General features: G+C 37.1%; 2 protein-coding genes across 6 annotated transcripts; both read right to left on the reverse strand.

The window, feature by feature from the left end:
* Positions 1-838: 838 nt before the first annotated feature.
* On the reverse strand, positions 839-5,929 carry spcs2 (signal peptidase complex subunit 2). Of its 2 annotated transcripts, XM_063016606.1 has the most exons (6): positions 5,857-5,929; positions 3,578-3,619; positions 3,187-3,270; positions 2,923-3,087; positions 1,683-1,813; positions 839-1,579 (listed from the first exon to the last, which is right to left on the reverse strand). In XM_063016606.1, the coding sequence occupies exons 1-6, from the start codon at positions 5,893-5,895 to the stop codon at positions 1,393-1,395; spliced, it is 648 nt and encodes a 215-aa protein (XP_062872676.1). In that variant the 5' UTR covers positions 5,896-5,929; the 3' UTR covers positions 839-1,392. The 2 variants fall into 2 exon arrangements, with proteins under 2 accessions (XP_062872676.1, XP_062872677.1); XM_063016607.1 differs by lacking the exon at positions 3,578-3,619 and having other exon boundaries at positions 5,857-5,927.
* Positions 5,930-7,502: 1,573 nt separating this feature from the next.
* Positions 7,503-17,041, reverse strand: rnf169 (ring finger protein 169). Of its 4 annotated transcripts, none has more exons than XR_010015484.1 (7): positions 16,599-17,040; positions 15,584-15,657; positions 15,337-15,420; positions 14,812-14,927; positions 14,605-14,716; positions 10,622-13,299; positions 7,503-8,399 (listed from the first exon to the last, which is right to left on the reverse strand). XR_010015484.1 is itself a non-coding variant. In XM_063016709.1 (7 exons), exons 1-7 carry the CDS (start codon positions 16,984-16,986, stop codon positions 10,711-10,713), a joined length of 1,899 nt encoding a protein of 632 aa, XP_062872779.1. In that variant the 5' UTR covers positions 16,987-17,041; the 3' UTR covers positions 9,083-10,710. The 4 variants fall into 4 exon arrangements, 3 of the variants coding, with proteins under 3 accessions (XP_062872779.1, XP_062872778.1, XP_062872777.1); XM_063016709.1 differs by lacking the exon at positions 7,503-8,399 and having other exon boundaries at positions 9,083-10,734; positions 12,199-13,299; positions 16,599-17,041; XM_063016708.1 differs by lacking the exon at positions 7,503-8,399 and having other exon boundaries at positions 9,083-13,299; positions 14,617-14,716; positions 16,599-17,041.
* Positions 17,042-23,368: the final 6,327 nt, after the last annotated feature.

Below are 23,368 nucleotides of genomic sequence, written 5' to 3' on the forward strand. Positions count from 1 at the left end.
CACAATGACAATTATACTAGTACAGTGGTACCTTGTAAGTCATTGTCCCTTAAACTCAAAATCTTTGAAACTCAATGCCCTTCGTTGAGAAATGTGTACCCTTAAACTCAACGTGTTTAACTTTTATTTTTAAAAATTGATTTATTTAATTTCAAATTAACAGCGAGTGGCCGCTTCAGCGCTTCACTTGAACGGTGCACTAAGACGTCATCAAAGTGTGCAGATAAGACAAATCTGCATTTGTGTGAAATAGCTGTCAACTTGTTACAGCTCGGGGTTCTTAGAAATTGTAAGAACCAGCTTTTTTTTGAGAGTCTAAAACACTTATCGTTAAAAAAAGCTTCACATCACTTAATGTATTAAAATTACGACACAGAAACCGAACCTTTCTTAATTATTACTGCTCTGTGGTAAGACTACAGTTCTCTCCACAAATGAAATTCCTCGCTTGTTTTAGTACAATGTCACATTAAGCTTTGTGCAACAGTTATTTATTTATTTTGAACTGTTTTCAATAGTATGTTAGTGTTTTTGTATTACATGTAAAAAAAAAACGTGATTTTACATTAGCCTAAAATATAAGAAGTTCAACGGGACTATGGAACGCATTATCAGATTTCCCCAAACATCCTTATGAAAAAAAAAAAAACCTTGAAACTCAACACCTTTAAAACTCGACACCACTCCCAGAACCAACTGACATCGAGTTTTAAGGTACCACTAAGATTAAGTGTATAATAATGAAATAACTATTAATATTAGGTAAATTTGCACTGATTAAAAACCTCAGTCTAATCAAATCAGTTTAAAAGATAAAAGACCAGTAAGAACAAGTATAAAAATGAGTAAAAGCTTTCTTTTTATTTCAACTAACGTTTTCTTCCAACAACTGATACAAAAAATATAAGCTCAAGCTCTAAATTTGGGACAAAGTTTTCATATTACAAAGAAACTGTACTGTACTGTGTTGCATTCTAACTGCTACAAATAAATACAAAAAAAGAGATTATTTTGCTGAAACTGACAAACAAAAACAACACTGGATTTAATTTTTTTGCCATGTTAGGTCTGAAAGTCCCCATTCACACAGGTCAGTTTTAAAAACCCAATGCATTATGCATAAAGAGCAAATCATAGAATTATGATAAAGAGACAATATGTAAAGCTTAAAAAAGACATTTATTTAAACTAAAATGCAATGCAGGGAAAATCCAATTAGATCTATATAGGAATTGCAACAAAAAAAAGCAACAAAAAAATGACCGTCTTGATGCAGTTTATTAGCTTAAGGCTAGATAACATACAAATACATATTATAACATCCCCAAGTTTCTCAGTGATTATGTTTAGAGTCGCTGAGCGTTTGCTGGTACACCACATTCAAGCTCAATCTTACTTGGTTTTCTTGTCTGTTGTCAATGTGTCATGAAGCTTTGACACATATTTTTCATACTGGTCCATCACCAATGTTCCATTAACATCGAAGAATGCACTGACCGACTCAGTGACCTCTTTCTCCCTGAACTGCTTGGTTTTCCCATCCGTGAAGGATGCCTTCAGTGTGTACTTATCATCAAACCTACAGAATACAATCAAGTTATTTCCAAGTGAACCAAGCAAACGTAAACTCAACATCTGAACATTTGCTTACCTAAAGAAAGATAGATAGTATAAAAGATTACCTTTTAAGGCTGGATGAAAGTTGCCACATATGGTCTGGGTCCATGCCTGCTGGGTCTTTTTGAACAGCCACAAGAAAGATGTTTTTCTCCTTGTACGTTGTATACAGGGTTAGAATGCCCATCATAAAGAAATATGTGTGATTTTATTAAGGAAACAACAATAATTAATGTGGAACTTAATCTGGTAATCAGAAAGAGATTAGAATAAGAGAGAGTATTCAGACCCCTTGACCTTTTGTGTTGTGAATCTGAATGGATACAACTGTCATTTTAACCCATCATCTCTTTATGGTGTTTCTAAAAACAAATACAACTCAGGCATCTCTTATTCACAAAATCATTTAATGTGTGAATAAGAAACATGAATTTTGTTGGTTTAAATTATGTTTTAGATGTGTCTAGAATTCAGCTAATGGGGGGCTCACAAATTACACTGCATTGTCATGACAAAAAACAAGCCGTAAAGTTCAAAGCACTGTCTGTAGACAGGACAGAAAACAATATATAAATATATAACAATATATAAATGTGAATCTACAGACAGTGGTAGCCCAGTGGGTAGAGCTTTGGACTATTAACTGAAAGGTTGAGAGGTAGAATCCCAGCTCTGCCATGCAGCCACTGTTGGGCCCTTGAGTAAGGCCCTTAACTCTGCTCCAATGGCTGACCCTGCGCTCTGACCCCAGCTTCCAAACAAGTTGGGATAAGCGAAGGAGGAATTTTGTTGTACTGTACACCTGTATATGTAGATATGACAAATAAAGGAATTCTGTTCTAAATGTCCCTCAATAATTTTGGATGGAGCTTGGCACAACCATAAATTGGATGTTTGGCCAAATTAGTCATATGGGCAAGAATAGCCTTGGTCCGTGATGTAAGAAAGAATTTAATGGTTACTCTAAAAGGGTCCTAAAAGTTAAAGATTATTTTAATGCAGACATAAAATAATATTAATAAAATAATGTTAGATGGACAACCAGTGTACACTTCATATTAATTAAAGATAAAATCCACAACACAAAGTACTGAATGGGTCTGAGTACCTTCTAAATTCACTAAGTTAAGTTACCTTGTCAATGAGAACTTCACAGTGTTGTCTGAGCTGTCACACATTCACAGAATTAAATATAGTACTTAAGTGTATACATATACATTTGATCATTGTCTTGATTATTCTTACTTCTTACTTGTTTTAACATCCAACTCATTTTAACATCTTACTTGTTGTACATTGCAAAGGATATGAAACAACACAGCATGCTAGAACTGGTTTTGACTCTGGGAATGGGTGTAGATAGTCCCAAATTAAAGCCACAATGGCAAAGAGGCAGGAGATTGTGCAAATGAAGAGCCGTTGATCAACAAGGCTGAAGTTCTCAACATAGCCGTACTTCTCAATGAGTACCTGGAATTTGGGAACAAATATAATATAAATATATATTTTAAAAATGTGGATCAACCTGTAAAACTATTTTTTAAATAATTGTCATGTTAAAGGATTTACCTTTTTGGCTGCATCATCAAGAGAATTTTTCACAGCTGCACCGTCCCATTTGTCAATTTTCACCGGTTTTTCATCAATCCTCCACTGAAAAGACAGAGATATTTACAAAATAGGCTATTAATTTAATAAAACATATTGTCAACATCCTCTAACTTTATTGTATTAGAATCACAGATCACATGGAATCTTAAGATGAACACACTGTGTGGCACAGTGATTTAGAAAACTGATTCGGCTAGCTTTATACAAGACATAACAAAATTTAGGTACTGTAAAACCTCAGGTAAGTCATTTAGTCATGAAATTAACCACAGTAACTTTAGTAAATGATCACGCAATTTTATAAATATGATTAATTACAGCAAGAGAATGGGCAAAAAATATTTCTTACTTGTGAACTGTGTTTAGGAAGGGTGCCAGACCCACTGAGACCCTGACCAGAATAAAGAAGTTAGCAAAAATAATGATAAAATGCTATATTTTAGACAATGAGATAAATTTAAAGGTTTTATACTTTTTAACAACTGTGAGAGAAAATTTTAAATTACACTAGAAGTATTAACACAATCAATTACTACTTAGAAAATGTAGATATGCTTAGGGCATTTTTGCAAGTACTCATATTCCAAGAATACTGCTACAATAGAATGTTACAACATGTGTACATGTTGTACGTGGTAAGAAGTGCGTCAATTGCATTGTATGACATCCAAAACCCAGTTCTAGCTTATTTAGACCAGTTCTTATGTTAACTGTGGAATCTACTCACAATCCAGTCTTTGAGGTATTTTATTAAAGGTTTTTCCACCATACAACATAAGTATTTCATCACTTGGTAGTTCTATAATTACTGACTGTAGTCCATCTGTTTCTCTACATACTTTTTTAGCCTGCTTTCACCCTGTTCTTCAATGGTCAGGAACCGCACAGGACCACTACAGAGTAGGTATTATTTGGGTGGGGGATTATTCTCAACACTGCAGTGACACTGACATGGTGGTGGTGTGTTAGTGTGTGTTGTGCTGGTATGACTGGATAATACAGCAATGCTAATGGAGTTTTTAAACACCTCACTGTCACTGCTGGACTGAGAATAGTCCACCAACCAAAAATATCCAGCCAACAGCGCCCCATGGGTAGTGTCCTGTGACCATTGATGACGGTCTAAGAAGATGACCAACTCAAACAGCAGCAATAGATGAGCGATCGTTTCTGACTTTACATCTACAAGGTGGACCAACTAGGTAGGAGTGTCTAATAGAGTGGACAGTGAGTGGACACTATTTAAAACTCCAGCAGCGCTGCTGTGTCTGATCCACTCATACCAAAACAACACACACTAACACACCACCACCATGTCAGTGTCACTGCAGTGCTGAAAATTATCCACCACCCAAATAATACCTGCTCTGTAGTGGTCCTGTGGGGGTCCTGACCATTGAAGAACAGGGTGAAAGCAGGCTAAAAAGTATGTAGAGAAACAGATGGACTACAGTCAGTAGTTGTAGAACTACAAAGTGCTTCTATATGGTAAGTGGAGCTGATAAAATGGACAGTGAGTGTAGAAACAAGGAGGTGGTTTTAATGTCATGCCTGTTCGTGTATATTCACTTAAAATATACACTGTCTAAGTTTTTATAACCACAAAAAAGGTAAGTATTCATAAGATATTGATAAAAATGGTTGTATAAATATGTAGACCGCACAAATAATATAATCTACGATTTTGTGAAACCATTGTTGCTTGTACTTTGCTTTTTGCACCATTGTGGTTTAACCTTGAACAATTCCTCTTTGCAAATTGTTCTTAACTTCTCAAGATTACAAAATCTTTCTAGTGGACTTAAAATGTTAAAATCCTCTATACATATTCAGTGAATTTAAGTCATTAGATTGACTAGACCATGCATACAGCTTCTGAAATATTTTGATTTACTTAAGATTTAGAGTTGTTGTCTTGCTAAAATGTCCTGCTATATGCACTAAAATTATATTTATTCAAAACAAAAGTTAAATTCTAGTTTTTTTTCCTCACTAAACGTTTGAATATTAACACCATGTAATTTTTATATTTTACTATGATACACTGACGATGCTATCACAATGGATGCATTGTACAGTTGTTATACACGTGTATTTAAGATGCTCGTCCTGCCACTGTCTTTTATAAAAACTAATTTTCATAAGCCAACAATAATTTTAAGAATATCAGAAAAAAAGCAATAGTAACTATATATACTTATAAAGTTTTAACACTTGATAGCTGACTGTAGCATCAGTGGTGTTCAGTGTTGATCACACTGTGTTTAGAGCCGGGTGGATGGTAACAGCTGTCCTGGTACATTTAGCGCACATTGTAACTTGCTGCCTGAGATATTGTAAACATTCACCTAATACGTGTATTAATTATACAAGTTTAAATCAGTCAAAAATATAAACATATATAAACCATGAGCTCCAGTTCCATTATAAACTACTATACCGCCACCGTTATTTCAAGTTTCCGTTTTGAACCACAGGCTACCTAGCGCTTAGCATGTTCTACTAACTCTGCTTTAGTCAACAAACGAGCTTCGTATTAAAACACTAAAAATATATTTGCACATTTTGGTTAATACGCTGTTAAAACAATTTATCTATTTATTAATAAATATAAGGAATAAATCTTACTTTTTGCAGAATACCATTCTTCCCATTTTTTGCAGCCATCTTCTCTTCCTGGTCATTTGCTGTGACCTGGCTCATGCTGATTGGTGGAGCTCAAGTGCCACGCTTCCAATCCGAGTTTACGTGCCAATCCGCATACTACCATACTACATAGTATGTTAAATTAGTATCTACCATACTACATAGTATGTCAAACTAGTAACTTACCACACTACACAGTATGTCAAACTAGTATCTACCATACTACATAGTATGTTAAATTAGTATCTACCATACTACATAGTATGTCAAACTAGTAACTTACCACACTACACAGTATGTCAAACTAGTATCTACCACACTACATAGTATGTTAAATTAGTATCTACCATACTACATAGTATGTCAAACTAGTAACTTACCACACTACACAGTATGTCAAACTAGTATCTACCATACTACATAGTATGTTAAATTAGTATCTACCATACTACATAGTATGTCAAACTAGTAACTTACCACACTACACAGTATGTCAAACTAGTATCTACCATACTACATAGTATGTTAAATTAGTATCTACCATACTACATAGTATGTCAAACTAGTAACTTACCACACTACACAGTATGTCAAACTAGTATCTACCACACTACATAGTATGTTAAATTAGTATCTACCATACTACATAGTATGTCAAACTAGTATCTACCGCACTACATAGTATGTCAAACTAGTATCTACCACACTACACAGTATGTCAAATTAGTAACTTACCACACTACATAGTATGTCAAATTAGTATCTATCGCACTACATAGTTTGTCAAACTAGTATCTACCACACTACACAGTATGTCAAATTAGTAACTTACCACACTACATAGTATGTCAAATTAGTATCTATCGCACTACATAGTATGTCAAATTAGTATCTATCGCACTACATAGTTTGTCAAACTAGTATCTACCACACTACATAGTATGTCAGATTAGTAACTTACCACACTACAAAGTATGTCAAATTAGTAATTTACCACACTACATAGTATGTCAAATTAGTATCTACCACACTACATAGTATGTCAAACTAATATCTGCCGCACTACTTAGTATGTTTAATTGGTATCTAAAACACTTTTCTGAACTGACAAGCCTACGATGGCTGCACACTCTTTGGCCAGAATATTTCAACTTTATTCTCATAATCATTTCGACTTTAATCTCGAAATAATTTCAACTTTATTCTCATAATATTTGACTTTAATCTCAAAATGCAAAATAAATTTTTTTTACATTGGCCCTAATACGCCGTCGTAACCAGCCGTCTCTGCCTCCACAGAACTTCGCGTCAGGTAAATGCTCCCAGGGCACATTCGGGCTGGGGTGCTCCCAGGGCACATTCAGGCACATTTACTATGTTCTCCTCTACAAAATGCTCCCAGGGCACATTCGGGCTGGGGTGTTCCTACATTACATTACATACTACAATAGCTATTTTTATGTATAACGTAGGCATGTGTATATAAGGTGTGCAATACTATATTTTACATATAAACAGGCATGTGTGCATGGTGTGCAATGCTAAAGGGTGACAGTGTCAGTATAAGAGTTGTAGTATGTAATGTCGGTTACACTTGATAAAATACAACTTGATTTGGAGCAATTCAATTCAATTCAATTTAACTTTATTGTCATTATACAATACAGGGTTGTACAGTATAACGAAACACTGTCAGGCTACATCTCCAGTGCAGACAACGAAAGACAATAGTGCAAAGACAATGGGGGAGGGGATGGGGGAAGTTACCAAAAATTACCATACATAAGGTGCATAGACAATACAAGGTGCAAGAACAAAACAAGGTGCATAGACAGATTGAGGTAGTGGATTTGGATTTAGCAGCTAGGTTTAGGTAAACAAAATTTGAGGTAGTGGATTTAGCAGCAAAAGTCCAGTAAAAGTGCGAGTGCAACAGTCATAGAGGTAGTTATGTCCTGGTAGTTGTTGTAGGAGTGACCAGTTTAACCGCTCGTGGGTAGAAACTGTTCTTAAGTCTGGTGGTTCTGGCTCGAATGGTCCGGTACCTCTTCCCAGATGGCAGTGGCTGGAACAGGAAGTGGCTGGGGTGTGTGGGGTCAGAGGAAATGTTCCTGGCTTTCCTCAGACATCTTTTATTGTAGATGTCCAGTATGGGTGGGAGTGCAGTTGCAGTAATGTGCTGGGCAGTTTTCACCACCCTTTGAAGAGCCTTGTGTTCAGCAGCTGTGGCACTGCCGTACCAGACCGTGATGCAGCTTGTCATGATACTCTCCACAGTGGATATGTAGAAGTTACAGAGAAGCTGCTGTGGCAGGTTGACTCTCCTCAGTCTTCGAAGGAAGTGGAGACGTTGCTGTGCCTGTTTGATGACATGTGATGTGTTGAGTGACCAGGTGAGATCCTCAGCTAGGTGGACGCCGAGGAACTTGAAGTTGCTCACTCTTTCCACCGTTGTCCCCTCAATGCTCAGTGGTGTGTGCACTCTACTCCCCCGTCTGAAGTCGATGACCATCTCCTTGGTCTTGCTAACATTGAGGGAGAGGTTGTTAGCAGTGCTCCATTTTTACATTTACATTTTCAGAATTTAGCAGATACAGTATACAATTTAAGCAACTGAGGGTTAGGGGCCTTGCTCAAGGGCCCAACAGCTGCAACCTGGCAGAGGTGAGGCTTGAACCGGCAACCTTCTGATTACTAGTCCAGTACCTTAACCACTAGGCTACAACTGCCCACTCTGTGAGCATCCTCACTTCCTCCCTGTACAGTTTAAAAGCTATTGAAGTTATTAAATAAAAATATGTTTTTACTATGTAATAACCGTGTCAGTATAAGAGTTGTAGCATGTAATATGGGTTACACTTGATATAATACAACTCTTTTATACCCGTTAAATATAACTTGTTTAAAAGTTATTGAAATTATTCAATACAAATTTGCCATAAAAGGTGACAGTCAATATAAGAGTTGAAGTATGTAAAATGTTTGTTTTGGAGCAATATGAGCAGAAAATAAATCTACCACCAGAATTCAGCTTATGTTAAAGCTACCATTTGTGTAGAAGGCATATGTTTTTATACTGCTTATTATTGAGCAACACCGTCATTTGATCAAAACACCAAATAAAAGATAAATAACCAATATATGTAGTGTAGCATAAGGGGTTGAAATGAAATACATATTGTTTTAAAGCAATATATTACCAACACGATTGGAATTTTCACAAGAGCATTTTATTACAGGCCTGCAGATGTTAAAATCACCAGAATAAGAGGTATAGTAAGTCATACACTGCCTGGCCAAAAAAAAGGTCGCCACCTGGATTTAACTAAGCAAATAGGTAAGAGCCTCCCATTGGATAATTACTGCATGGGTGGTTATGTTTCAGCTGGCAACAAGTTATTTAACCCTAACTGATGCAGTGAGTAGCTTCTCATTTGTTAAACAACCATGTCGAAAGACACATCCTGTGGTCGTGGAAAAGATGTTCATCTGTTTTTGTATTAATATGCTGTTATGCTTGTTTTTTTTGTTTTTTTTTTGGCTTGTAATGCTTAGTATTAGTGTTGAGCAAAGTAACAGCACACAGCCTGGGGTGAAAAGCCTGGGGTTCCTGCCAGTCACACTTTTTAAGCATACAAAACATTCTTTGAATGCAATTTAAACATGCAAACCAAACACATTCAATTCTATTAACAGTCAGAGAAATCAAGATGAGACAGATTCATTCTTTACTTTTTCTGCATGAACTGCAAAACATCTGGTTGAAACTCGTCTTAAATGTCTAAAATCTTAACATTATGTACAATCCATCATACAGTACTGAATAAAAATATATAGAATTTGTCTTCTTAAAGTGTAGAGAAAACAAAACTTTTATGAGGGTTTCAACCGTTCAGGTGAAAAATCAGCAATTTTGGCACGACATTGATAATAGTAAGAAATTGCTAGATTTATTATTTGCAAAAAGGATTATAGCGATTATAAAAATATATGCAGTATGCTTGTCTGTATAGTGCAATATTTAATAATTTAATTAAATGTCAAGCATTTTGGTAAAACCTTCCCAGAAGCTTTTCTTATGATATGCAAGTGTCCAGACAAATCAAATGTAATATACAGAAGAAATCAAAAACATGCAAACAATAAAAATTCTAACCATTTTAATTAACATTGTAAAATGTTGCTTTGAGAATAACTTAAAGCAACGTCCGTCAGAACCTTTCAAAATAAATATACATTAAATCCTTGAAGCAAAGGCAATATCTGTGTCTCTTGGACAAATCTTTGAGTCAGTAAAATTGAAGAGGATATCTGCTAATAAATACTACACTAAATGTTTTTAGGTTAGTGCTTCTAAAACTTCTTAAAGTTAATAGTCATTATATATAATATTTAGTAACTGGTGGGTGATAAAGATACAAGGTCAAAATATATTAATTTTATGATTCTTTTCTGAGCTACCTAAGCATTGTCGGACTTTAGTGCTTGTATCAAAATTTAAGCAATTGTAATAAAGAAACGTCTGAAAGTCTGAACTACATATTGGGATTCATCCAGTGTATCATGAAAATGTATAGAAGTATCACCCACATGTAATTTATAGTCATAACACAATGTATTAAGGTTAATTTTTATACTTTCCTAGAGATACTTTTATATGGATAATAAGGTCATGATGAGGCTTTTAGCATTTAGAAGCAAAATGAAAAACAAAAAATAATACTAAAGAGAATAATAATAACAACACCGTAAAGAAGGGTAAGGTGGAGACAAATCCAGGGATCACAAGTAGACAGGGGCACAAGGGACCACTCTGGGCCATTGAATCCTCTTTTCCTACTGGTCAGCTATTATAATATTCTGCAAAGCAAAAAAGAGCTAGGTATTCATCAAATAACTGTTTTTAAAAAGAAAAGGTATGAAGCATCACTGTCTGTTACGAACACCCCATTCACATATACACCTTTAACCGGATATTTAACGGTAAGTTTAAAGTACAATACTGGTAAATGCCTGGCAAATCGACAAACCTACTAAACAAATGCTGGGTATCCTTAGCTCGTGTGTGAACATAACTATGACACATGAGCAGTTATGATGCTTAGAGAGGCAAGTAAAAACGAGGAAATATAAATAGCAACTATTCTAATAGGAGAATGGTTAATCATAACATGTACGTATGAGGCTATAGGGCCATAAACCTGTAGGTAAGCTGTTATCCACATTTATTCATTAACACAGCAGTCCTTTGTCAAACAGGTCTTTCAAGATTACATTACTATTAATAATGTATTTTTCAGTGTTTTTTAATAAGACCAAACCTTGGTCAAAAAAAAGAAAGAAAAGAAAAGAAATAAATGATGAGGGAACGTTCAACAACATCAAATTCTATTGAATATTTATTACCTGAGGATATTTATAGCTTATTTTATAATAGTTACAAAAGATGCTGTAATTTTGTCAGACATGGATCACACAGTCCTATTATAAATGGTAGCATGATCATGTCAGATAGAATAAAAAGAAAAGAATCTGAGTGCCAACTGATAACCCCCACGTAATTCTCCCCATGTAAAATTTGAGGATTTAAAAACAAAAATCCAGGCACCCAGGTGGCGCAGCGGGATATTCCGCTAGCACACCAGCGCCGAGATTCTGAACTCCTTGGTTCGAAACTCGGCGTTGCCACCGGTCGGCTGGGCACCATCTAGCGGGCATAATTGGCAGTGCCTGCAGGAAGGGATGACCGGAATATGTGGGCGGGGTCTTCAAACGCTGTGTAAGGACCCTGATTGGTGGATAGAGGCGCCTGTGCAGAATGCATGGGTGGAAAAGGGTTCCGTTAAGGGCTGCGCGCGGGTCGGAAGAGGCGTGAGCAGCAATATACCCTCCTTAACTGCGACAAATCGGGGATCCCTAGCAGCAGAAGACAAATTGACAACACTAAATTGGGAAAAAATGAGACAAAAACAAAATAAAAAAAATCCCATAACAATTTTCTAACATTGATTCATTTACAGGTTATTTTTTTCTTGAATCACTCGGAAAGCACCATCATATAGATGTATAATAGTAACAAACAAGTGTTTGAAAAGTACATTTCATTAGTATTGAATTGGTAACAGGCTACCTTACATTGTGTGTAACTGATATCTTAAGTGTAAATCCGGTTATATAAACAGGTTATGAGTGTAAAATGGGTTTTCGATCCTTGCATGGGATAACTAAACTGACTATCATGATTTATTACTTATAATTAAAGTGTTTAATCTTTCTAGAAAGTCTTCCAGACCTACGTGGATTGGAAATACTATCTATACATACCCAGGATCGTAGAGAATATTTATCAGAACTCATCTTATGCCTTTCTATTATGTGGCACTCTTTATCAAACTGTCTTTGTAGTTTTAGTGCCAATTCTCTGTCTTTTATTTCTTGGTGGGTCCGATCAACATGCAAATTTTTCTCTCCATGCTGTTTTCCCCAGCAATCATAGCTTTCTGTTCTAGCTATTTTTACTATTCCAGTCTCTTCCAAATGTTTGGTTTTCTGGCTCCTCTTTTTGCCCCGTCTGGAGGTAGGTCTGTTACGCAGATTCATGACAGTCAGCTCATTCCTAAAGTCCTGAACATCTTTTGATCCCTGGTTCGGGGTTATACCTGCACGTTTGTCCATCATGGGTGGTTTAGCAAATTTAGTCTGTTCTGGTGGTGAGTAATGTGCTTCACAAGCGTTATACAACTTGGGAATATCAGAAAAACCAAGTGCAGTTTGTGTATGAAGTGCATTTGCAGATTGAAAGTCTTCATTTTTGCTACAATGATCGAATATCAACCTACGCTTATTGTGCAGCAAGGACTTTTCCTTCTCCTTTTCGTATAAGTGTTTATTTCCAGCACATGTGCAATGCAAGTCTATCTCTGCTAAAGCACAGCTACATGATTTGTTCCCCCGGTCTTCCTCAGAGCTCTGTAAGATTCCTAAATCCTCCGCCACCGGGCTGGTGATAGTCCCTTTTGATGCGAACTTGACGCACTGCCGATCTAACTCAACCTGCTTCCACTTCTGTAGGATACTAGGACTGGCTTCATAGCTGGTGCTTTTTTGCAGGCTTTGGGTCAGGTTCCTGGGAGTGGACTTCACTATCGTGGGCTTCATTAGCCGGCCATCTGGGAGCCTTTTGGGTGGCGTGCATGGTGAACAAACAATAGGCTTGAAGTGGTTCAGCTCCTCTGAGATGCTGTCATTGCTCTCTGGGCTGACGGACCTCTCCGGTTTAGTGTGAGGCACCAAAGAGGAAACAGGGGAAGACAAGATGGAGCGCCACTGATGCTTCTTGTCAAGAGGAAGAATGGGTGCTGAGAAGGAACGACTGTTCTCAGAGGATAGCAGGATTCCAGCGTTAAAACTATGAACAATGCTGGCCTAGAAGGATGAGAAATACAGAAATTAGAGGAGGGTACATTGTAACCAGGAACATTTACTGATTTCGACAAAAGGGGAATTACAATAAAATAAAATTTAATTTTGAATTCAAGTCTCGTTGTTAATATCGGGACCTTAGGTTTAGTGTTTATTTGGCTTATGTAGCATGTTTACTGTTGCATCATGGGTCTGAGAGTAACGTAATTTCAATCCTCTGTATGTCCTGTACATATTGCAGTATTAACAATAAAGCAGACTTTGACTTTTTGACTTTGAAGTCATTTTAGGTGAAGGTGAGGTTAAGAAAAATTGTCGCCGTATATTGAACAAATGTAAATGCATCCACGTCTTAAAGATACACTGGACTAGCAAAGCCTTCATTGTAGATGTTTGTATGATAGAATTTTATTCTGAAGTTATTCATCTCTTGGCATTAATATAGGATGTGTTTGACCGAAGTTCTTGATCCACAGAGGGGGCAATTGGGGGCCTGGTCTCCTTTTAGAGCAAGTAGGTATGGGTGAACTTGGTCCTATGCGGCATCTCGTGTAGATAATTTGTTCCCATCGATTTTTGGGATATTGAGCAAATAAGAACAGTAAACAAAAAACAAACACAGGAAGTGGGTGGTCCAGCGTTATGACATCATTTGCATATTATTTGGGATATAGCAAAAAGGTTTCAAACTGCCAAACTGGAGGCACATTTAACCATTAAGTATAACATAAGATTAAAGTGCATTTGAAACAGAACCAATCCTAACACAACAGTTTATATCTGATTTACATATTAACAGTTTAGTTTCCACCCTGACAATGTCATGTTTATGTCATGTTCACTTCTGCCATGACTGCAATGCCAAAGAGTCTGCTGGCAAATTTGTATCAGGACAGCTGTGTGCTGTTTTATGTCTAGACCCCCGTGTCTGCATGGGATTCCTCCAGGAGCTCCGGTTTCCTCCCACAGTCCAAAGTCCTCCCACAGTCCAAAGACATGCAATTGAGGTGAACTGGAGATACAAAACTGATGAATATTGTGTAACCAGTAATTACCTCTCCTGACATGAATGTAACCAAAGTGTATACAACATAATGTTAAAAATCCTAATAAATGAATAAATAATATTATGTCTAGACAGAGCACACATAAGCAGAAATAATCTAATTCTGGATTCCAGGTCCAACATCAAACATACCCAATGTTTTTGGTATGCTGATAGTCATAGTCAAATTTACTTGTTCTTCTTTAAGAAGCTTTAAATCAGTAATTTCATAAGTAATTCTGTAATATATTGAAAGCTGTTACCTTCAGGCCTACCTTCTCTGGCAGAGAAAGGTGAACTCGTGCTCTGATTTTTCTCCTCCCTTCCTCAGAGTCAGTACAACTTTGGCTCCTTTGCACTACACTGTTGTGAAAACTAAAGAAACACAACAGAAAGCTGATGTTAAAGGGTCTGGCACACCCCTATAAAACAATATTTGCATAAAGTGTTTGTTTGAGGCATGCCAGTACCCTCTGCTGAATCCTGAGGTTAACCTGGTTCTTGTTCTGTGCACGAATGCTGAGGCGTGTCGGGTTCTCATTCGCATGGGCTCTTCATTCTCAGAGTTTGACAGCAGTCCAAAAGACTGAAAAAGGCAGACAGACTATATATTAAAATAAACTTAATATATACAGCATATGTTGTCTCACTTTGCTTTGTTTTGGTGTTTACTGCGTATTATTGTTTAGCAAAACTTGATAACTGGAAGGCCTGGTGGCAATTTGGGTTCTGGAGAACCTAGGTTTGATCACTATATGATCACTATCTTTTTCTGCGGTCTTCCTGTGTCTGTCTGGGTATCCTCTGGGAGTCTCCCCCAACTCCCAAAAAACATGCAGTAGGTGAAGCGGCTACTACAAATTAATTCTAGATGTGATGTGTGTTGCCCTGTTTTATACTGCCACCCTGTCAGGGTGTGTTCCGGCCTGCACTTCTGTAAATCGCATCTGCTAAATATCAAAAATGTAAATGTTAGAAAGCAAAGTAAAACATACAGATTCCTGCAGTAGTCCACATTCCCCCTTTCTATGCTTAGGCTTTTTCTTTACTCTCTCTTCCATTTCTTCAGCTGTGGTTATCTGAAAGTGCAAATATTTAGATCACTTTAGATTCTCTACACCTAAACTTTACAACAACAAGATAATCATAGTCCAATAATATATGCATATATGCAAAAAACTAGTATCCTAATGTGTTATGAAAATTAGATTAACATTTATCATTTAAACTGTAGTGACTGACCTTTTTGTTTTGTTTTTCATTATCCTGATGTATTTCTCCCGTCTTAAATGGCACAGTAGGTGAACAGAAAACATCTGTGGAGAAAAAGGCAAACAAAAGTTTTGGTTACAAAGTCACTATTTGAGAATCGACTCTTTGGAATGACTTTTAGCCATAACTTTAACGTTAAAACGAGACTGATGACCCAGCACAGGGTTTTCGCTTCATTGATGTTAAGAATCGAAGAATTGACTATTTGGATAGACTTTAGACTTTCAATACGCCAAACCTAAAACACACTCTTAGGAACCGAATGCCTATTCCCGATGCATGGAGTCTAAGAATCGACTCTTTGAGTTCGATTCTTAGCACTACAAAAGTCAAAACAAATTGACAGCTATATCTTTAGCCATAACTTTAACGTTAAAACGAGACTGATGATCCAAGCACAGGGTTTTCGCTTTATTTAATCAGAGAATCGACTATTTGGATAGACTTTAGACTTTCAATACGCCAAACCTAAAACATACTCTTAGGAACCGAATGCCTTTTCCCGATGCATGGGATCTAAGAATCGACTCTTTGAGTTCGAATCTTAGCTCTAGAAACTTCAAAACAAATTGACAACTATATCGTTAAGCATAGCTTTAACGTTAAAACGAGACTGATGACCCAAGCACAGGGTTTTCGCTTTATTTAATCAGAGAATCGACTATTTGGATAGACTTTGGACTTTCAATACGCCAAACCTAAAACATACTCTTAGGAACCGAATGCCTTTTCCCGATGCATGGGATCTAAGAATCGACTCTTTGAGTTCGACTCTTAGGTCTAGAAACGTCAAAGCAAATCGACAACTATATCAACAAATTCTTCCTGATTTATGTTGTTGTTTGACTAAAAATATGGAAATAAGTATACATTTGAGCACATCCGTTTGCCTAAGCAGTAACATACCCTGTATTTTCTCTATAACAGTTCGAAAACTCGACCCATGTCAGTGTTTTCACCCGAGGACTGAACTTGTTTACTTTACCTTCCACAGGAGCTCCTCGGTCCCTCTGCCGCAATCTGCGACCGCATTTTTCAGGGTAACTCTGCCGCACCCGGTCCCACAGCTCGGTGTTCACCAGGCTCTTCTCCCGGGATTGTTTATTCCGGGCCCAGCTAGAGACACGTAGCCGGCAGGACGGACAGCACAGACCGCTAAACTCAACCGTCCTCCTGAAACAGTGCAGACACACCGAGTGTCCGCATGGCATAGTGACCGGTTCCAGCAATATTTCCGAACACACCGGACAGCGGGCTTCCTCCAGACTGAGAGACCGAACATGGTTCTGAGAAGAGACAGAAGAAGGCCTGGTTCTATCTCTCTGTCCCAAATCACCCGCGGACTTAGTGCATCCCGCCGCCGCCATTTTCATTCACTTCTCGCTTTGAAAACAAACCACGCCCAGCGTTCATACTGACGGTAGCTGCTGGAGTTGGACAAAATAACCGAAACTGAGAAGTGACCGAAGCCGTTTGTTCCTTTCAGTAATAGCTTCGTCCTGACTGGTGTTGCGGTTGGTCCGTAGCCAACCAGTAAACACTGGCGGGAAAACACCCCACAAAGGGCGCCAGTATGTGGCAACACACCCACCCACTCACTAACCCACTAGCTCTTACCCAGGGCCAATTAACCCCCAAGTACTCGATTAACAGACTGGCATCTTTCTGGAAGGTTTATTTATTTATTAGGATTTTAACGTCATGTTTTACACACTTTGGTTACATTTATGACAGAAACGGTAGTTACTGGTTACACGTGATTCACCAGTTCACAAGTTTAATGTCAAACACAGTATCAAACACAGTTCACCTCACTTGTGGGAGAAAACCGGAGCTTCCGGAGGAAACCCACACAGACACAGAGAGAACATGCAAACTCCACACAGAAAGGACCCGGATTGCCCCGGATCGAACCCAGGACCTTCTTGCTGTGAGGCGACAGTGCCCGTTCAATCATGTTGGCTTGTGTTTAAGTTTGTTAGTTTTGCATACAGTGGGTAATAAGTATTCAACCATATTAATATAAAATTCAACCAGTAAATATATTCATATTAATTTATAAACATTGTTTGACTCTGTTATTGTATATATATATATATATTTATAAAACGGATAGTTCCGGTCCTAAAATCTGATTGGCTGAGCCGCGTTCGAAGCCGTTGTAAAATTACAACACGAGAGGGAGTGTGTGAATAACATCACGGCTGTGATTCGCGATAACACACGACCTCGAGTGTTCTATTGCTTTTATACAACAGTTTTTACAAAATAAAGAAAGAAAATAAATCAAAGAAGCCCTGAATTTCATATTAAATATGCTTTAATATTGACAATACCTTCCGCCAAAAAGTAGTTCCACAACGAATATAAAGTTTAACACTACAAAGCAAACATCCCAAGTTGCAAAAACTCATTTCAGTGAGGTAAGAACAACAAGAAGAAAAAAGCAAGAACCTCCGAAGGGAAAAAAAGAAATTAAAAAACCTCTCGCACACACCAAAGGCTACGGATGAAAACAGAACTACTAGGGCTTAACTAACTGTTCGCATTACAAACACATTAATGTTCCCTACATAGTGCACTAGATTGTGTATCAGATCATGGATATATGTTCCCTACATAGTGCACTAGATAGTGAATTAGACAATTGGTTATGTTCCCTACACAGTGCACTAGATTGTGTATCAGATAACGGATTTAAAACGCGACCGGGAAAAATGTCTGTGTCGCCTGCGTGCGCGTTTGTGTGCATGAAGCTCGTCGTTAATGGCAACGCGTCAGCGGAGTAATACCATTGTGGTGTGAAAAGACCGTGCTGTTATCACCAATATCAGCACGTTTAGAACGCTTCTCAACCAATCAGATTGTAAGGTCGGAACTACCTGTTGTATAATCCCCGATAAACGCACACCTATGACCACCTCACATCATTCCATATTAATACGCCACTGAAAAGAAAAAGTTAATGTTATGTTCGCCCTCATGTTGCCTAGCAACACTGTTAATCGAACTACCTGGCGTCGCGGAAGAATGCTTTATTGTAAGTTTATACACAATAAATACATTTATGAATTAAACATTGTTGTATTTATTGTATTTTATGTTGACCGGCGTTTTATAAAAGCAATAAGCCACTCGAGACCGTGCGTTACTGCTATGATTTTAGCACGGGGAAAGAAGTTTTAGGCCTGCCACGTCATCCCCGTGCTAAAATCACAGTAACGCACGGCCTCTCGAGGCTTATTGCTTTAATATATATATATACAGTGCCTTGCAAAAGTATTCGGCCCCCTTGAACTTTTCAACCTTTTGCCACATTTTAGGCTTCAAACATAACGATATCAAATTGTAATTTTTTGTGAAGAATCAACAACAAGTGGGACACAATCGTGAAGTGGAACGAAATTTATTGGATATTTTAAACTTTTTTTAGAAATAAAAAACTGAAAAGTGGGGCGTGCAATATTATTCAGCCCCCTTGCGTTAATACTTTGTAGTGCCACCTTTTGCTGCGATTACAGCTGCAAGTCGCTTGGGGTATGTCTCTATCAGTTTTGCACATCGAGAGATAAATTTTTGCCCATTCTTCCTTGCAAAACAGCTCGAGCTCAGTGAGGTTGGATGGAGAGCGTTTGTGAACAGCAGTTTTCAGCTCTTTCCACAGATTCTCGATGGGATTCAGGTCTGGACTTTGACTTGGCCATTTTAACACCTGGATACGTTTATTTGTGAACCATTCCATTGTAGATTTTGCTTTATGTTTTGGTTCATTGTCTTGTTGGAAGATAAATCTCCGTCCCAGTCTCAGGTCTTTTGCAGACTGCAACAGGTTTTCTTCCAGAATGGTCCTGTATTTGGCTCCATCCATCTTCCCATCAATTTTAACCATCTTCCCTGTCCCTGCTGAAGAAAAGCAGGCCCAAACCATGATGCTGCCACCACCATGTTTGACAGTGGGGATGGTGTGTTCAGGGTGATGAGCTGTGTTGCTTTTACGCCAAACATAACGTTTTGCATTGTGGCCAAAAAGTTCGATTTTGGTTTCATCTGACCAGAGCACCTTCTTCCACATGTTTGGTGTGTCTCCCAGGTGACTTTTTATGGATATCTTTGAGAAATGGCTTTCTTCTTGCCACTCTTCCATAAAGGCCAGATTTGTGCAGTGTACGACTGATTGTGTCCTATGGACAGAGTCTCCCACCTCAGCTGTAGATCTCTGCAGTTCATTCAGAGTGATCATGGGCCTCTTGGCTGCATCTCTGATCAGTCTTCTCCTTGTTTGAGCTGAAAGTTTAGAGGGACGGCCGGGTCTTTGTAGATTTGCAGTGGTCTGATACTCCTTCCATTTCAATATGATCGCTTGCACAGTGCTCCTTGAGATGTTTAAAGCTTGGGAAATCTTTTTGTATCCAAATCCGGCTTTAAACTTCTCCACAACAGTATCTCGGACCTGCCTGGTGTGTTCCTTGGTCTTCATGATGCTCTCTGCGCTTTAAACAGAACTCTGAGACTATCACAGAGCAGGTGCATTTATACGGAGACTTGATTACACACAGGTGGATTCTATTTATCACCATCAGTCATTTAGGTCAACATTGGATCATTCAGAGATCCTCACTGAACTTCTGGAGTGAGTTTGCTGCACTGAAAGTAAAGGGGCTGAATAATATTGCACGCCCCACTTTTTAGTTTTTTATTTCTAAAAAAAGTTTAAAATATCCAATAAATTTCAATCTACTTCACGATTGTGTCCCACTTGTTGTTGATTCTTCACAAAAAATTACAATTTCATATCGTTATGTTTGAAGCCTGAAATGTGGCAAAAGGTTGAAAAGTTCAAGGGGGCCGAATACTTTTGCAAGGCACTGTATATACAGTATCTCTCTCTCTCTCTCTCTCTCTCTCTCTCTCTCTCTCTCTCTCTCTCTCTCTATATATATATATATATATATATATATATATATATATATATATATATATATATATATCTTTTTTGACGTTGATCTGTGTGATACATTTGATGATACATGATAATTCTTTACATTACCCTAAATATCTGAAAGTAAATATTTCTTACAAAAGGGTTTTCTGTTCAATGAAATTAAAACTGTAATTAATTAGTATGCACAATATGACATTTAATTAATGAATAACTTTGTTTTTGTTAATGAAAACAACAATTTATAGTCTTAAATTTTCAAATGTAATATTACAACAACATTACAGTAAAAAACGATGCTTTGCTGCAGGTTCACATTGCAGTTAATCTGGTGATATCTCTTCAAAGCTGATTCATTAGAGAATCATATGGGAGACGCAGCAACTGAAATGAAAATAAAATAACATTATAGTTTATATAGTACATGGGAAGAAAAATTCAAAACTGCCAGTGTAAACTTACACAAATCCTTTTGCACAGCCAAAATATCCGAAGGGGAGTTCTGTAGACAGACACACGGGACGGCACACACCACTGTAGTCGGTACAGCCCCATGGAAATGCCAATGCATCCGTTTCACCTGCCAGGCAAAAATACATACTTTATTTATAGCCGTAGCCTAGTGGTTAGGGTACTGGGCAAGTAACCAGAAGGTTGCTGGTTCAAGCCTCACCACTGCCAGGTTGCTGCTGTTGGGCCCTTGTGCAAGGCCCTTAACCCTCAATTGCTCAGATTGTAGACTGTAATAGTACTGTTTTTTTTTTTGTTTTTTTTTGGATAAAGGCGTCTGCTAAATGCTGAAAATGTAAATGTAATGTAAATTTATAGTAAAAAAGGATCTGTTTAATTCACATAAGTTCAACATTGTAACATGTATAATCAAATGTATTACATAGGTCAACAACAAAAAAGAGTTTCATAGATTTCCAAAAGGTTTTTTATAGTTTATTTAAAACAATATATTAATTGTATGTATTTATAATCTATTTAATGTATAGCTATTTGGTTTATAAAATGGTAAAATTACATAATTAACAAAATAATATAAGGTTAAAACTGTCACATTAATAAAACATATATTTTTTAATTGATTTACATTTACTTAAAACTTGTGTAAACTAGTAATTGTCTACATCACACAGGATTTAAAATGTTTTTATTATTGTTATTTTGCATTTTTTATTAAAATGCATACAAATACAAACATACTATCTTTTTTAGTATTTTTAAATGACAGTTGGTTTATGACAGTTCACCATAAAGGTCACTTTTTAGTGTCTTAATTAATACCCTTATGATTTTTATTTAAAAGCATACCAAAATAAAAGTCTATACTGAATTTTAGGACCAAAGTTATTTATTAATTAGATTACACATTGTTCACTTTAACTAACCACTTTATCCTGTTCATGGTCACAGTGGGTATGGTGCCACATGGAAATGGCCATGCCACATTGCGCAAGAAAGGAATACACTAACAAGGTAACAATCCATCACAGAGGACACACAAACTTGACTGGAATAAGCTAAACAATCATCACATTCATTTAAAATCACTCATTTCAAATGCTTTGTTTTAATTTGTAATCTTTATATCATGTTATATCACTTTTCTAAACGTTGAGATGCAAAAATGCCTAAAATGAAATTGATTTTGATGTATTACATTTGTTCACATAAGAAAGGTATTATAGAATAATGTATTCATGTAATGCATTAATAACAGACATACACAGCTATTACATACTGCAAACAACAGATGTCTGTAAACTAAAATATTTCAGAAAAAAACTGTTGAAGACTTACCAGCAAGGGCCAAAATAACCCAAAATGTGATAATAAATATTAATATTCTTTGATGGCTCATGATAACTCTTTAATGTTGGTTCTTTGTAAGATTTATTCAAATGCTGCAGGATCTTCAAACAACTGCATTTTTATTTCTAAGGAGGAGCAAAACCAATGAGCACTTTGTTTGTGCACTTCGTAAATTAAATTATACTTGAACTAAAATTAAATTCATGTGACTGGTACATTTTCAAGCTTTCCTTTGAGACGTTTAATCTTGTGACTATTATTTAGAAAATGGTTGAGAAATGTCACTGGGAAATGTTCACCATTTTGCATTTAATAAACCAGAATGTACACCAAAAACTTTTAATACAATGTATTAACACAGTTTTGACCATGTATACACTTAGCACTCACTTATAGAGGGTAAACATTTAAGTGAAAGGCTCAGGAAGGCAATGATGTGGATGATTATTCAATTATAGGCCTAGACTAGCTAATCAATTCAGCTATCAGCCATTACTTATTTTCCTTTTAATATAATTACTACATTTATAGAAAGCCACACTCAAACATTCACTTGTTTACTCACATCTAGGAGAATTCAAAATTTTGCATGGAGGTACCCAGATGGGGGAAAAACGTGTGGACACTGGAAAACATGTACAACTTCTTAAAGACAGTGATAGGAGATCAGGATCAAAACCATGTCCCCAATACCCATGTTGCTGTGTGGCACCCACTCAACTAGCTGCACTATCATTTGTTCCATTCGTGAAATCATACAAGTCTGTTTAACTGTAGACATTTTTTTTAATATATATTTTCTTTATGCATTTTCTCCCTTCTAGCACTTCCAATTGCTCGATTGCGTCATGCTTCCTCTCCACCAATGCCGATCCCTGCTCTGATTAAGGAGAATGAAGCTAACCCTCGCCCCCTCCGACACGTGGGTAGCATGCCATATGCATCTTATCACCTACACTCTGACAAGTGCAGTGCAGCTCAGCGTTGTGTACGGAGAG

Source organism: Trichomycterus rosablanca, chromosome 20 (assembly GCF_030014385.1).
Source record: "Trichomycterus rosablanca isolate fTriRos1 chromosome 20, fTriRos1.hap1, whole genome shotgun sequence".
NCBI classification, from domain to species: domain Eukaryota; kingdom Metazoa; phylum Chordata; class Actinopteri; order Siluriformes; family Trichomycteridae; genus Trichomycterus; species Trichomycterus rosablanca.